Source organism: Panulirus ornatus, chromosome 10 (genome assembly GCF_036320965.1).
Source record: "Panulirus ornatus isolate Po-2019 chromosome 10, ASM3632096v1, whole genome shotgun sequence".
Taxonomy (NCBI): Eukaryota; Metazoa; Arthropoda; class Malacostraca; order Decapoda; family Palinuridae; genus Panulirus; species Panulirus ornatus.
This window is the reverse complement of record NC_092233.1, coordinates 33,167,006-33,180,551: the sequence shown is the minus strand read 5'-3', so window position 1 is coordinate 33,180,551 and position 13,546 is coordinate 33,167,006. Positions and strand designations below refer to the sequence as shown.

General features: G+C 41.4%; 1 protein-coding gene and 1 long non-coding RNA gene across 2 annotated transcripts in view; both read right to left on the bottom strand.

The window, feature by feature from the left end:
* Positions 1-13,546, bottom strand: part of LOC139750888 (uncharacterized) — a 330,261-nt gene that overhangs the window by 208,872 nt on the left and 107,843 nt on the right. The gene's annotated exons all lie outside the window — the stretch shown is intronic.
* The window catches only part of LOC139750703 (uncharacterized), a 231,517-nt gene that overhangs the window by 202,615 nt on the left and 15,356 nt on the right, over positions 1-13,546 (bottom strand). Inside the window, exon 2 of the mRNA XM_071665380.1 lies at positions 11,873-11,997. Coding sequence (XP_071521481.1) covers positions 11,873-11,895 — 23 coding nt within the window. The 5' untranslated portion in view covers positions 11,896-11,997. The remainder of the gene's footprint in view (positions 1-11,872; positions 11,998-13,546) is intronic.

Below are 13,546 nucleotides of genomic sequence, written 5' to 3'. Positions count from 1 at the left end.
AATGGAGTGAACCAGGGCATGTGAAGATTCTGAGGTAAAACATGGAAAGGTCTGTGGGGCCTGGATGTGGAAAGGGAGCTGTGGTTTCAGTGCATTACATATGACAGCTACAGACTGAATGAGAGTGAATGTGGCCTTTTTGTCTATTCCTGGAGCTGCCTCGATGGTGGGGGGATGCTATTTTGTGTGTGGCGGGTGGCGATGGGATTGGACGAGAGCTAGAGATTGGGTGTGAGCGAATGTGGCCTTTTTTTGTCTTTTCCTAGCGCTACCACGCGGGGGTGGGGGTGTTATTTCATGTGTGGCGGGTTGGTGACAGGAATGGATGAAGGCAGCAACTATTAATATGTACATGTGTATATATGTATATGTCTGTGTATGTATACATATGTATACGCTGAAATGTACAGGTATGTATGTGTGCGTGTGGGGGCATTTATGTATATACATGTGTATATGGGTGGGTTGGGCCATTCTGACTCACTTCTAAGGCCCACTCATCTCCAACAGACTGCATAATTGCTCCTCTCTCCAAAACTTTTGCATTTACCTACCTAGCCACCCCACCCAAAAACAAATTAAACAATCATGGGGACATTAGACTCCTGCCACAGACCAACCTTCACTGGGAACCATCACCCTTGCACTTTCCTCTTGACCTCTTACCACTTTCTCTTATACATCTCCCAGTCATTTGCACACCTTCCTTGCAAGAATCGTCCAAACTCCTTTCTTTTCTCATTCACTAACAACTATATTTCTTCATCCCATCACTCACTTCCCTTTCTAATCTGCCCACCTCCCACCTTTCACATGTCACATGCATCTCTTGCACATGCCATCACTGCTTTCCTAAATACAACCCATTTGTCACCCACTCTCCTCATCATTTGCTCTCACATTTTGCCATTCTATACTCAATCTCGCCTGTTACTTCCTCACACGTGTATCCTTTCCAAGCTCACTTACTCTCTCCACTCTCTTCTCCTCAATACTCTTCTTTTTTGAAAAACCTCTACAAACCTTCACCTTTGCCTCCACAAGATAGAGATCAGATATCCCATCAGCTGCCCCTCTCAGCACATTAACATCCATAAGTCTCTCTTTCACATGCCTATCAATTACCACACAAAGTAATAATGCCCTTTGACCATCTCTCCTACTTACATGTGTATACTTATATATTTTATATTTATATCTATTTTGCTTTGTCGCTGTCTCCCGCGTTTGTGAGGTAGTGCAAGGAAACAGACAAAAGAAAATGGCCCAACCCACCCCCATACACATGTATATGCATACACGTCCACACACGCAAATATACATACCTATACATCTAAATGTACACATATATATATACACACACAGACACATACATATATACCCATGCACACAATTCATACTGTCTGCCTTTATTCATTCCCATCGCCACCTCACCACACATAAAATAACAACCCCCTCCCCCCTTATGTGTGCGAGGTAGCGCTAGGAAAAGACAACAAAGGCCACATTCGTTTACACTCAGTCTCTAGCTGTCATGTAATAATGCACCGAAACCACAGCTCCCTTTCCACATCCAGGCCCAACACATCTTTCCATGGTTTACCCCAGATGCTTCACATGCCCTGGTTCAATCCACTGACAGCACGTCAACCCCGGTATAGCACATCGTTCCAATTCACTCTATTCCTTGCCCGCCTATCACCCTCCTGCATGTTCAGGCCCCGATCACTCAAAATCTTTTTCACTCCACCTTTCCACCTCCAATTTGGTCTCCCAATTCTCCTCGTTCCCTCCACCTCTGACATATATATCCTCTTGGTCAATCTTTCCTCACTCATTCTCTCCACGTGACCAAACCATCTCAAAACACCCTCTTCTGCTCTCTCAACCACACTCTTTTTATTACCACACATCTCTCTTACCCTTACATTACTTACTGGATCAAACCACCTTACAACACATATTGTCCTTGAACATCTCAAGCACATCCACCCTCCTTCGCACAACTCTATCCATAGCCCACGCCTCGCAACCATACAACATTGTTGGAACCACCATTCCTTCAAACATACCTATTTTTGCTTTCCGAGACAATGTTCTCGACTTCCAAACATTCTTCAAGGCTCCCAGAATTTTCACCCCCTCCCCCACCCTATGATTCACTTCTGCTTCCATGGTTCCATCCGCTGCCAAATCTACTCCCAGATATCTAAAACACTTCACTTCCTCCACTTTCTCTCCATTCAAACTTACCTCCCAATTGACTTGACCCTCAACCCTACTGTACCTAATAACCTTGCTCTTATTCACATTTACTCTCAACTTTCTTCTTTCACACACTTTACCAAACTCAGTCACCAGCTTCAGCAGTTTCTCACATGAATCAGCCACCAGCGCTGTATCATCAGCAAACAACAACTGACTCACTTCCCAAGCTCTCTCATCCACAACAGACTGCATACTTGCCCCTCTTTCCAAAACTCTTCCATTCACCTCCCTAACAACCCCATCCATAAACAAATTAAACAACCATGAAGACATCATACACCCCTGCCGCAAACCCACATTTACTGAGAACCAATCACTTTCCTCTCTTCCTACACATACACATGCCTTACATCCTCGATAAAAACTTTTCACTGCTTCTAACAACATGCCTTCCACACCATATATTCTTAATACCTTCCACAGAGCATCTCTATCAACTCTATCATATGCCTTCTCCAGATCCATAAATGCTACATACAAATCCATTTGCTTTTCTAAGTATTTCTCACATACATTCTTCAAAGCAAACACCTGATCCACACATCCTCTACCACTTCTGAAACCACACTGCACTTTCCCAATCTGATGCTCAGTACATGCCTTCACCCTCTCAATCAATACCCTCCCATATAATTTACCAGGAATACTCAACAAACTTATACCTCTGTAATTTGAGCACTCACTCTTACCCCCTTTGCCTTTGTACAATGGAACTATGCACACATTCCGCCAATCCTCAGGCACCTCACCATGAGTCATACATACATTAAATAACCTTACCAACCAGTCAACAACACAGTCACCCCCTTTTTTAATAAATTCCACTGCAATACCATCCAAACCTGCTGCCTTGCCGGCTTTCATCTTCCGCAAAGCTTTTACTACCTCTTCTCTGTTTACCAAATCATTTTCCCTAACCCTCTCACTTTGCACACCACCTCGACCAAAACACCCTATATCTGCCACTCTATCATCAAACACATTCAACAAACCTTCAAAATACTCACTCCATCTCCTTCTCACATCACCACTACTTGTTATCACCTCCCCATTTGCGCCCTTCACTGAAGTTCCCATTTGCTCCCTTGTCTTACACACTTTATTTACCTCCTTCCAGAACATCTTTTTATTCTCAATAAAATTTAATGATACTCTCTCAGCCCAACTCTCATTTGCCCTCTTTTTCACCTCTTGCACCTTTCTCTTGACCTCCTGTCTCTTTCTTTTATAAATCTCCCACTCAATTGCATTTTTTCCCTGCAAAAATCGTCCAAATGCCTCTCTCTTCTCTTTCACTAATAATCTTACTTCTTCATCCCACCACTCACTACCCTTTCTAATCAACCCACCTCCCACTCTTCTCATGCCACAAGCATCTTTTGTGCAATCCATCACTGATTCCCTAAATACATCCCATTCCTCCCCCACTCCCCTTACTTCCATTGTTCTCACCTTTTTCCATTCTGTACTCAGTCTCTCCTGGTACTTCCTCACACAAGTCTCCTTCCCAAGCTCACTTACTCTCACCACCCTCTTCACCCCAACATTCACTCTTCTTTTCTGAAAACCCATACAAATCTTCACCTTAGCCTCCACAAGATAATGATCAGACATCCCTCCAGTTGCACCTCTCAGCTCATTAACATCCAAAAGTCTCTCTTTTGCGCGCCCGTCAATTAACACGTAATCCAATAACGCTCTCTGGCCATCTCTCCTACTTACATACGTATACTTATGTATATCTCGCTTTTTAAACCAGGTATTCCCAATCACCAGTCCTTTTTCAGCACATAAATCTACAAGCTCTTCACCATTTCCATTTACAACACTGAACACCCCATGTATACCAATTATTCCCCCAACTGCCACATTACTCACCTTTGCATTCAAATCACCCATCATTATAACCCGGTCTCGTGCATCAAAACCACTAACACACTCATTCAGCTGCTCCCAAAACACTTGCCTCTCATGATCTTTCTTCTCATGCCCAGGTGCATATGCACCAATAATCACCCATCTCTCTCCATCAATTTTTTTTTTTTTTTTTTTTTTGGCTTTGTCGCTGTCTCCCGCGTTTGCGAGGTAGCGCAAGGAAACAGACGAAAGAAATGGCCCAACCCACCCCCATACACATGTATATATATACGTCCACACACGCAAATATACATACCTAAACAGCTTTCCATGGTTTACCCCAGACGCTTCACATGCCCTGATTCAATCCACTGACAGCACGTCAACCCCGGTGTACCACATCGATCCAATTCACTCTATTCCTTGCCCTCCTTTCACCCTCCTGCATGTTCAGGCCCCGATCACACAAAATCTTTTTCACTCCATCTTTCCACCTCCAATTTGGTCTCCCACTTCTCCTCATTCCCTCCACCTCTGACACATATATCCTCTTGGTCAATCTTTCCTCACTCATTGTCTCCATGTGCCCAAACCATTTCAGAACACCCTCTTCTGCTCTCTCAACCACGCTCTTTTTATTTCCACACATCTCTCTTACCCTTACATTACTTATCCGATCAAACCACCTCACACCACACATTGTCCTCAAACATCTCATTTCCAGCACATCCATCCTCCTGCGCACAACTCTATCCATAGCCCACGCCTCGCAACCATACAACATTGTTGGAACCACTATTCCTTCAAACATACCCATTTTTGCTTTCCAAGATAATGTTCTCGACTTCCACACATTCTTCAAGGCTTCCAGGATTTTCGCCCCCTCCCCCACCCTATGATCCACTTCCGTTTCCATGGTTCCATCCGCTGCCAGATCCACTCCCAGATATCTAAAACACTTTACTTCCTCCAGTTTTTCTCCATTCAAACTTACCTCCCAACTGACTTGACCCTCAACCCTACTATACCTAATTACCTTCCTATTATTCACATTTACTCTTAACTTTCTTCTTTCACACACTTTACCAAACTCAGTCACCAGCTTCTGCAGTTTCTCACATGAATCAGCCACCAGCGCTGTATCATCAGCGAACAACAACTGACTCACTTCCCAAGCTCTCTCATCCCCAACAGACTTCATACTTGCCCCTCTTTCCAAAACTCTTGCATTCACCTCCCTAACAACCCCATCCATAAACAAATTAAACAACCATGGAGACATCACACACCCCTGCCGCAAACCTACATTCACTGAGAACCAATCACTTTCCTCTCTTCCTACACGTACAGATGCCTTACATCCTCGATAAAAACTTTTCACTGCTTCTAACAACTTGCCTCCCACACCATATATTCTTAATACCTTCCACAGAGCATCTCTATAGAAAGCGACTAGAGGGGACGGGAGCGGGGGGCCAGAAATCCCCCCCCCTCCTACTACTTTTTTAACTTTCTAAAATGGGGGATATATATATATATATATATATATATATATATATATATATATATATATATATATATATATATATACTCTTATTGTTTCGTTCTTTTTTAATGTATCAGAATTTTTTCTCTATACGGTTCACATAATCCCCCCCCCCGCCCGTACAAATCTAGTTAAGTTTATTCCAGTCTCAGGCTAGTTAGTTCAATAAGTTTATTCTGGGGACAGTGAAGTTAATACAATCTACTGCAGGATTAACGGTAATTCAAAGTGATTTGGTGTGTGTGTGTGTGTGTGTGTGTGTGTGTGTGTGTGTGTGTGTGTGTTTAATTCAATCATAGTAGGGGGATACTGTTTTAAGCTAGTTTATATGCGAGTTCTGTCGCTCTGCTAATACCCTGATGCACCCTTACGCAGCCTAACACAGCTGGGTTTAATCCCTCGAATCTCTGGCAATGTCTTGGATTTTGTTCCTTAATGTATGTGTGTGTGTGTGTGTGTGTGTGTGTGTGTGTGTGTGTGTGTGGGAGGCAAGTTGTTAGAAGCAGTGAAAAATTTTTATCGAGGATGTAAGGCATGTGTACGTGTAGGAAGAGAGGAAAGTGATTGGTTCTCAGTGAATGTAGGTTTGCGGCAGGGGTGTGTGATGTCTCCATGGTCGTTTAATTTGTTTATGTTTGGGGTTGTTAGGGAGGTGAATGCAAGAGTTTTGGAAAGAGGGGCAAGTATGAAGTCTGTTGGGGATGAGAGAGCTTGGGAAGTGAGTCAGTTGTTGTTCGCTGATGATACAGCGCTGGTGCTGATTCATGTGAGAAACTGCAGAAGCTGGTGATTGAGTTTGGTAAAGTGTGTGGAAGAAGAAAGTTAAGAGTAAATGTGAATAAGAGCAAGGTAATTAGGTACAGTAGGGTTGAGGGTCAAGTCAATTGGGAGGTAAGTTTGAATGGAGAAAAACTGGAGGAAGTAAAGTGTTTTAGATATCTGGGAGTGGATCTGGCAGCGGATGGAACCATGGAAGCAGAATTGGATCATAGGGTGGGGGAGGGAGCGAAAATTCTGGGAGCCTTGAAGAATGTGTGGAAGTCGAGAACATTATCTCGGAAAGCAAAAATGGGTACGTTTGAAGGAATAGTTGTCCAAAAATGTTGTATGGTTGCGAGGCGTGGGCTATGGATAGAGTTGTGCACAGGAGGATGGATGTGCTGGAAATGAGATGTTTGAGGACAATGTGCGGTGTGAGGTGGTTTGATCGAGTAAGTAACGTAAGGGTAAGAGAGATGTGTGGAAATAAAAAGAGCGTGGTTGAGAGAGCAGAAGAGGGTGTTTTGAAATGGTTTGGGCATATGGAGAGAATGAGTGAGGAAAGATTTACCAAGAGGATATATGTGTCGGAGGTGGAGGGAACGACGAGAAGAGGGAGACCAAATTGGACGTGGAAAGATGGAGTGAAAAAGATTTCGTGTGATTGGTGCCTGAACATGCAGGAGGGTGAAAGGAGGGCAAGGAATAGAGTGAATTGGATCGATGTGGTATACCGGGGTTGACGTGCTGTCAGTGGATTGAATCAGGGGATGTGAAGCGTCTGGGGTAAACCATGGAAAGCTGTGTAGGTATGTATATTTGCGTGTGTGGACGTATGTATATACATGTGTATGGGGGTGGGTTGGGCCATTTCTTTCGTCTGTTTCCTTGCGCTACCTCGCAAACGCGGGAGACAGCGACAAAGCAAAAGAAAAAAAAAAAATATATATATATATACATGAGCACTCACTCTTATCCCCTTTGCCTTTGTACAATGGCACTATGCACGCATTCCGCCAATCCTCAGGCACCTCACCATGAGTCATACATACATTAAATAACCTTACCAACCAGTCAACAATACAGTCACCCCCTTTTTTAATAAATTCCACTGCAATACCATCCAAACCTGCTGCCTTGCTGGCTTTCATCTTCCGCAAAGCTTTCACTACCTCTTCTCTGTTTACCAAATCATTTTCCCTAACCCTCTCACTTTGCACACCACCTCGACCAAAACACCCTATATCTGCCACTCTATCATCAAACGCATTCAGCAAACCTTCAAAATACTCACTCCATCTCCTTCTCACATCACCACTACTTGTTATCACCTCCCCATTTGCGCCCTTCACTGAAGTTCCCATTTGCTCCCTTGTCTTACGCACTTTATTTACCTCCTTCCAGAACATCTTTTTATTCTCCCTAAAATTTAATGATACTCTCAAATTACAGAGGTATAAGTTTGTTGAGTATTCCTGGTAAATTATATGGGAGGGTATTGATTGAGAGGGTGAAGGCATGTACAGAGCATCAGATTGGGGAAGAGCAGTGTGGTTTCAGAAGTGGTAGAGGATGTGTGGATCAGGTGTTTGCTTTGAAGAATGTATGTGAGAAATACTTAGAAAAGCAAATGGATTTGTATGTAGCATTTATGGATCTGGAGAAGGCATATGATAGAGTTGATAGAGATGCTCTGTGGAAGGTATTAAGAATATATGGTGTGGGAGGAAAGTTGTTAGAAGCAGTGAAAAGTTTTTATCGAGGATGTAAGGCATGTGTACGTGTAGGAAGAGAGGAAAGTGATTGGTTCTCAGTGAATGTAGGTTTGCGGCAGGGGTGTGTGATGTCTCCATGGTTGTTTAATTTGTTTATGGATGGGGTTGTTAGGGAGGTGAATGCAAGAGTTTTGGAAAGAGGGGCAAGTATGAAGTCTGTTGGGGATGAGAGAGCTTGGGAAGTGAGTCAGTTGTTGTTCGCTGATGATACAGCGCTGGTGGCTGATTCATGTGAGAAACTGCAGAAGCTGGTGACTGAGTTTGGTAAAGTGTGTGGAAGAAGAAAGTTAAGAGTAAATGTGAATAAGAGCAAGGTTATTAGGTACAGTAGGGGTGAGGGTCAAGTCAATTGGGAGGTGAGTTTGAATGGAGAAAAACTGGAGGAAGTGAAGTGTTTTAGATATCTGGGAGTGGATCTGTCAGCGGATGGAACCATGGAAGCGGAAGTGGATCATAGGGTGGGGGAGGGGGCGAAAATTTTGGGAGCCTTGAAAAATGTGTGGAAGTCGAGAACATTATCTCGGAAAGCAAAAATGGGTATGTTTGAAGGAATAGTGGTTCCAACAATGTTGTATGGTTGCGAGGCGTGGGCTATGGATAGAGATGTGCGCAGGAGGATGGATGTGCTGGAAATGAGATGTTTGAGGAAAATGTGTGGTGTGAGGTGGTTTGATCGAGTAAGTAACGTAAGGGTAAGAGAGATGTGTGGAAATAAAAAGAGCGTGGTTGAGAGAGCAGAAGAGGGTGTTTTGAAATGGTTTGGGCACATGGAGAGAATGAGTGAGGAAAGATTGACCAAGAGGATATATGTGTCGGAGGTGGAGGGAACGAGGAGAAGAGGGAGACCAAATTGGAGGTGGAAAGATGGAGTGAAAAGGATTTTGTGTGATCGGGGCCTGAACATGCAGGAGGGTGAAAGGAGGGCAAGGAATAGAGTGAATTGGAGCGATGTGGTATACAGGGGTTGACGTGCTGTCAGTGGATTGAATCAAGGCATGTGAAGCGTCTGGGGTAAACCATGGAAAGCTGTGTAGGTATGTATATTTGCGTGTGTGGACGTGTGTATGTACATGTGTATGGGGGGGGGGGGTTGGGCCATTTCTTTCGTCTGTTTCCTTGCGCTACCTCGCAAACGCGGGAGACAGCGACAAAGTATAAAAAAAAAATATATATATATATATATATATATATATATATATATATATATATATATATATATATATATATATATATATTTTTTTTTTTTCATACTATCCGCCATTTCCCGCAATAGCGAGGTAGCGTTAAGAACAGAGGACTGGGCCTTTGAGGAAATATCCTCACCTGGCCCTCTTCTCTGTTCCTTCTTTTGGAAAATTAAAAAAAAGAAAAAAAAAACGAGAGGGGAGGATTTCCAGCCCCCTGCTCCCTTCCCTTTTAGTCGCCTTCTACGACACGCAGGGAATACGTGGGAAGTATTCTTTCTCCCCTATCCCCCTATATATATATATATATATATATATATATATATATATATATATATATATATATATATATTTTTTTTTTCATACTATTTACCATTTCTCGCGTTGGCGAGGTAGCGTTAAGAACAGAGGAGAGCCTTTGAGGGAATATCCTCACTTGGCCCCCTCCTCTGTTCCTTCTTTTGGAAAAGTAAAAACTGGAGGGAAGGATTTCCAGTGCCCCCTTGCTACCACCTCTTTAAGTCTCCTATGGCAAAAAGAATACATGGGAATATATATTAGGTTTCCCTAGTCTTGCATTCAATTGGTAACACCAAGCAGAAAGACACCTTTGATGAGGCTTTATCAATATCAGTGGACAGTATGGGGCAGATCAATGTCAGAAATCTTCCCACCCAATAGGAATCCAACTCACCCTACTCTTACATGAAAAACAGCCTAGAGGTTCCAGGTCCAGGAGCTACTTAGCTAAATACATATACATACATATATACATACATACACTGATAATCTTCATGAAATATATATATTTTATATTCTCCAAGTAGATACAATGTACCCTAGTTCTAGAATATCAAAAGTACAAAACACTGCAACTCAAAGTGTTGTAACCCCCCACCTCCACAATATCTGATATGGAAAATGTTTTGGAGTTAACATGGGTCTACTGGAGATATGTACGACCCTAAACCCCCCTTAACAAGCCCCTTTAATGACTCAAAAAATTCCAAGAAGACTACTTTCTTTTTCATCATGTTACTGATAAAATGAATATATATGAAAAAGTCATGTAAATGCAAGGCTAGCTTAAAAAAAATTCTGCAAATAATAGCATACTTAAAGTTTAAGGCCCTGGCTAAATCATGCAGCCAATCAATACCTTCTAGGCTCTTGATAGTGACTTACTTGTCCTCTCAGGAAATGCTAAGCTTCTTGCTCTTTCTTGGCACATTCAAAAAAAAAAAAGTTTTGGGCATTTGCACCCAACAGTGAAAAATACTATGGTGGAGTAAATCCACAAACATAACAGACTGACTACATACAGATGACATCATGTGGTAAGTGACATTCTGTGAGCTACTGTATGAAGCATGCATTGCAAAGGCTCAAATTGACAAAAAATCCACATTTCTGGATCTATATCAAATATAAACAAGAGCATATAATGTATGCACTAATCAGTCATGAAAAAAATTTTCGCCTAACAAACAAATCACAGAGGAAAAAAAGATGCTGAAATTCTAATGGCCAATAGCATACAAATTCTAAACAACCAGTGGAAGAAAAAAATTCACATTCCTTAATTTCTTTTGATAAAAGAATATATACAGGTACCACATGACCATACACACAAAATCAATGAATCATGGAAAAATCTGGAAAAAAAAATCCAAGAAGTTCAACAGTTTTTTGCTTCACTGCATTATAAACCAATGTTTTTTTGCTTCAATGCATTCTAAAACCAAGTATCTGCCACTACCTATTTGTGTATTTTGATGTTTGGTGTTCTTTGGTCAAAAACATTCATTTTAAAAAAATATACTTTGAGTCACTTATCTCTAGGTTGTGGAGCAAAGAGCATTTTCCAGAAAAGTTGACCACATCCCCAACTAAAATAATGCTCCAAATAAAATAAGTCAGAAAATAGTTATCCTGCCAGTCCACTATTAGGTAGTTCCATATAATTCCTATATAGTATAGGAAAATAAAATACAACAGAGAAAAATAAAGAACAGCAAAGTAAAAGATTTTTTTTTTTTTTTTTTTTTGCTTTGTCGCTGTCTCCCGCGTTTGCGAGGTAGCGCAAGGAAACAGACGAAAGAAATGGCCCAACCCACCCCCATACACATGTATATACATACGTCCACACACGCAAATATACATACCTACACAGCTTTCCATGGTTTACCCAAGACGCTTCACATGCCTTGATTCAATCCACTGACAGCACGTCAACCCCGGTATACCACATCGCTCCAATTCACTCTATTCCTTGCCCTCCTTTCACCCTCCTGCATGTTCAGGCCCCAATCACACAAAATCTTTTTCACTCCATCTTTCCACCTCCAATTTGGTCTCCCTCTTCTCCTCGTTCCCTCCACCTCCGACACATATATATATAATAATTAAATAATAAATAATAATCAAAAAGACTGAAAAAATAGATACATATATTTCCAATTATGACAATATAAGCTCCTTACCTGAAGTCTGGTGAGAGGTCCATGGGGGTTACAGGAATGTAAAAACACCATCACTAGAGCACAGGAAGAGACTGGCAAGAGTGGGGACAGGATCTATTACTCTCTTCCACACCCATCATCAACCCCTGCAAATCATACCAAGCATACCTACTTTTATCAACTAGTGATATAGCCTAATAATATATAAAACAATTAAATTTCCCTTTGACACTACTCTGAATGTAATATATCAATTTTACTTATTTTTTCCAAAGAAAGTACAGCATTCTAAACTAATTTACTAATACAATAATTCTCAAGAAACTAATAAAGTATAATACATGATATAACAATAAAGGAACAACCTAAGGATTCAACATCCTGCAATCACTACGATATGAGAATAAAGGAACAAGTGAAGGATTCAACATCCTGCAATCACTTTATTTAATATGATTCAATTACTGCTATGAATTAAAATCTAGGAGGAATTAAAATCAACGAGGAAGCATATGCTTTTGCACTCTACAGAAAAAGCCAAATTTCCTGCCACAGAACTTGGCAGAAATAGTTTGACAAGTGAAAATTATGAAATCAGAAACTTGAAACTGTAAAGGTAAGCTCTTCTTAACTGAACCGTTTAAAATCAACTGATGATCAGTATAAACCCACCTACCTTATCATCTGCCACAGAACTTGGCAGAAATAGTTTGACAAGTGAAAATTATGAAATCAGAAACTTGAGACTGTAAAGGTAAGCTCTTCTTAACTGAACTGTTTAAAATCAACTGATGATCAGTATAAACTCACCTACCTTATCTTCTGCTGATTATTTACATTCCTTGCACCACTTTATTAATGTTTTGACGGATTTGCCCAGATGCGTCATGCCCACAGACACTGGATAACAAAATGCCCCCAATCCCACCTACACACACAAACTCACAGGAATAAATCTAAAAGAACAAAAATAAATTTGGTCAATGAGTCCATATGAAGTTTACTGCAACTTCATTTTATCATGCTAAGACACAAACAGCGACAAAGTGGAAAGATGGAGTGAAAAAGATTTTGTGTGATCGGGGCCTGAACATGCAGGAGGGTGAAAGGAGGGCAAGGAATAGAGTGAATTGGAGCGATGTGGTATACCGGGGTTGACGTGCTGTCAGTGGATTGAATCAAGGCATGTGAAGTGTCTGGGGTAAACCATGGAAAGCTGTGTACGTATGTATATTTGCGTGTGTGGATGTATGTATATACATGTGTATGGGGGTGGGTTGGGCCATTTCTTTCATCTGTTTCCTTGCGCTACCTCGCAAACGCGGGAGACAGCGACAAAGCAAAAGAAGAAAGAAGATATATATATATATATATATATATATACATATATATATATATATATATGGTGATGTGAGAAGGAGATGGAGTGAGTATTTTGAAGGTTTGTTGAATGTGTTTGATGATAGAGTGGCAGATATAGGGTGTTTTGGTCGAGGTGGTGTGCAAAGTGAGAGGGTTAGGGAAAATGATTTGGTAAACAGAGAAGAGGTAGTGAAAGCTTTGCGGAAGATGAAAGCCGGCAAGGCAGCAGGTTTGGATGGTATTGCAGTGGAATTTATTAAAAAAGGGGGTGACTGTATTGTTGACTGGTTGGTAAGGTTATTTAATGTATGTATGACTCATGGTGAGGTGCCT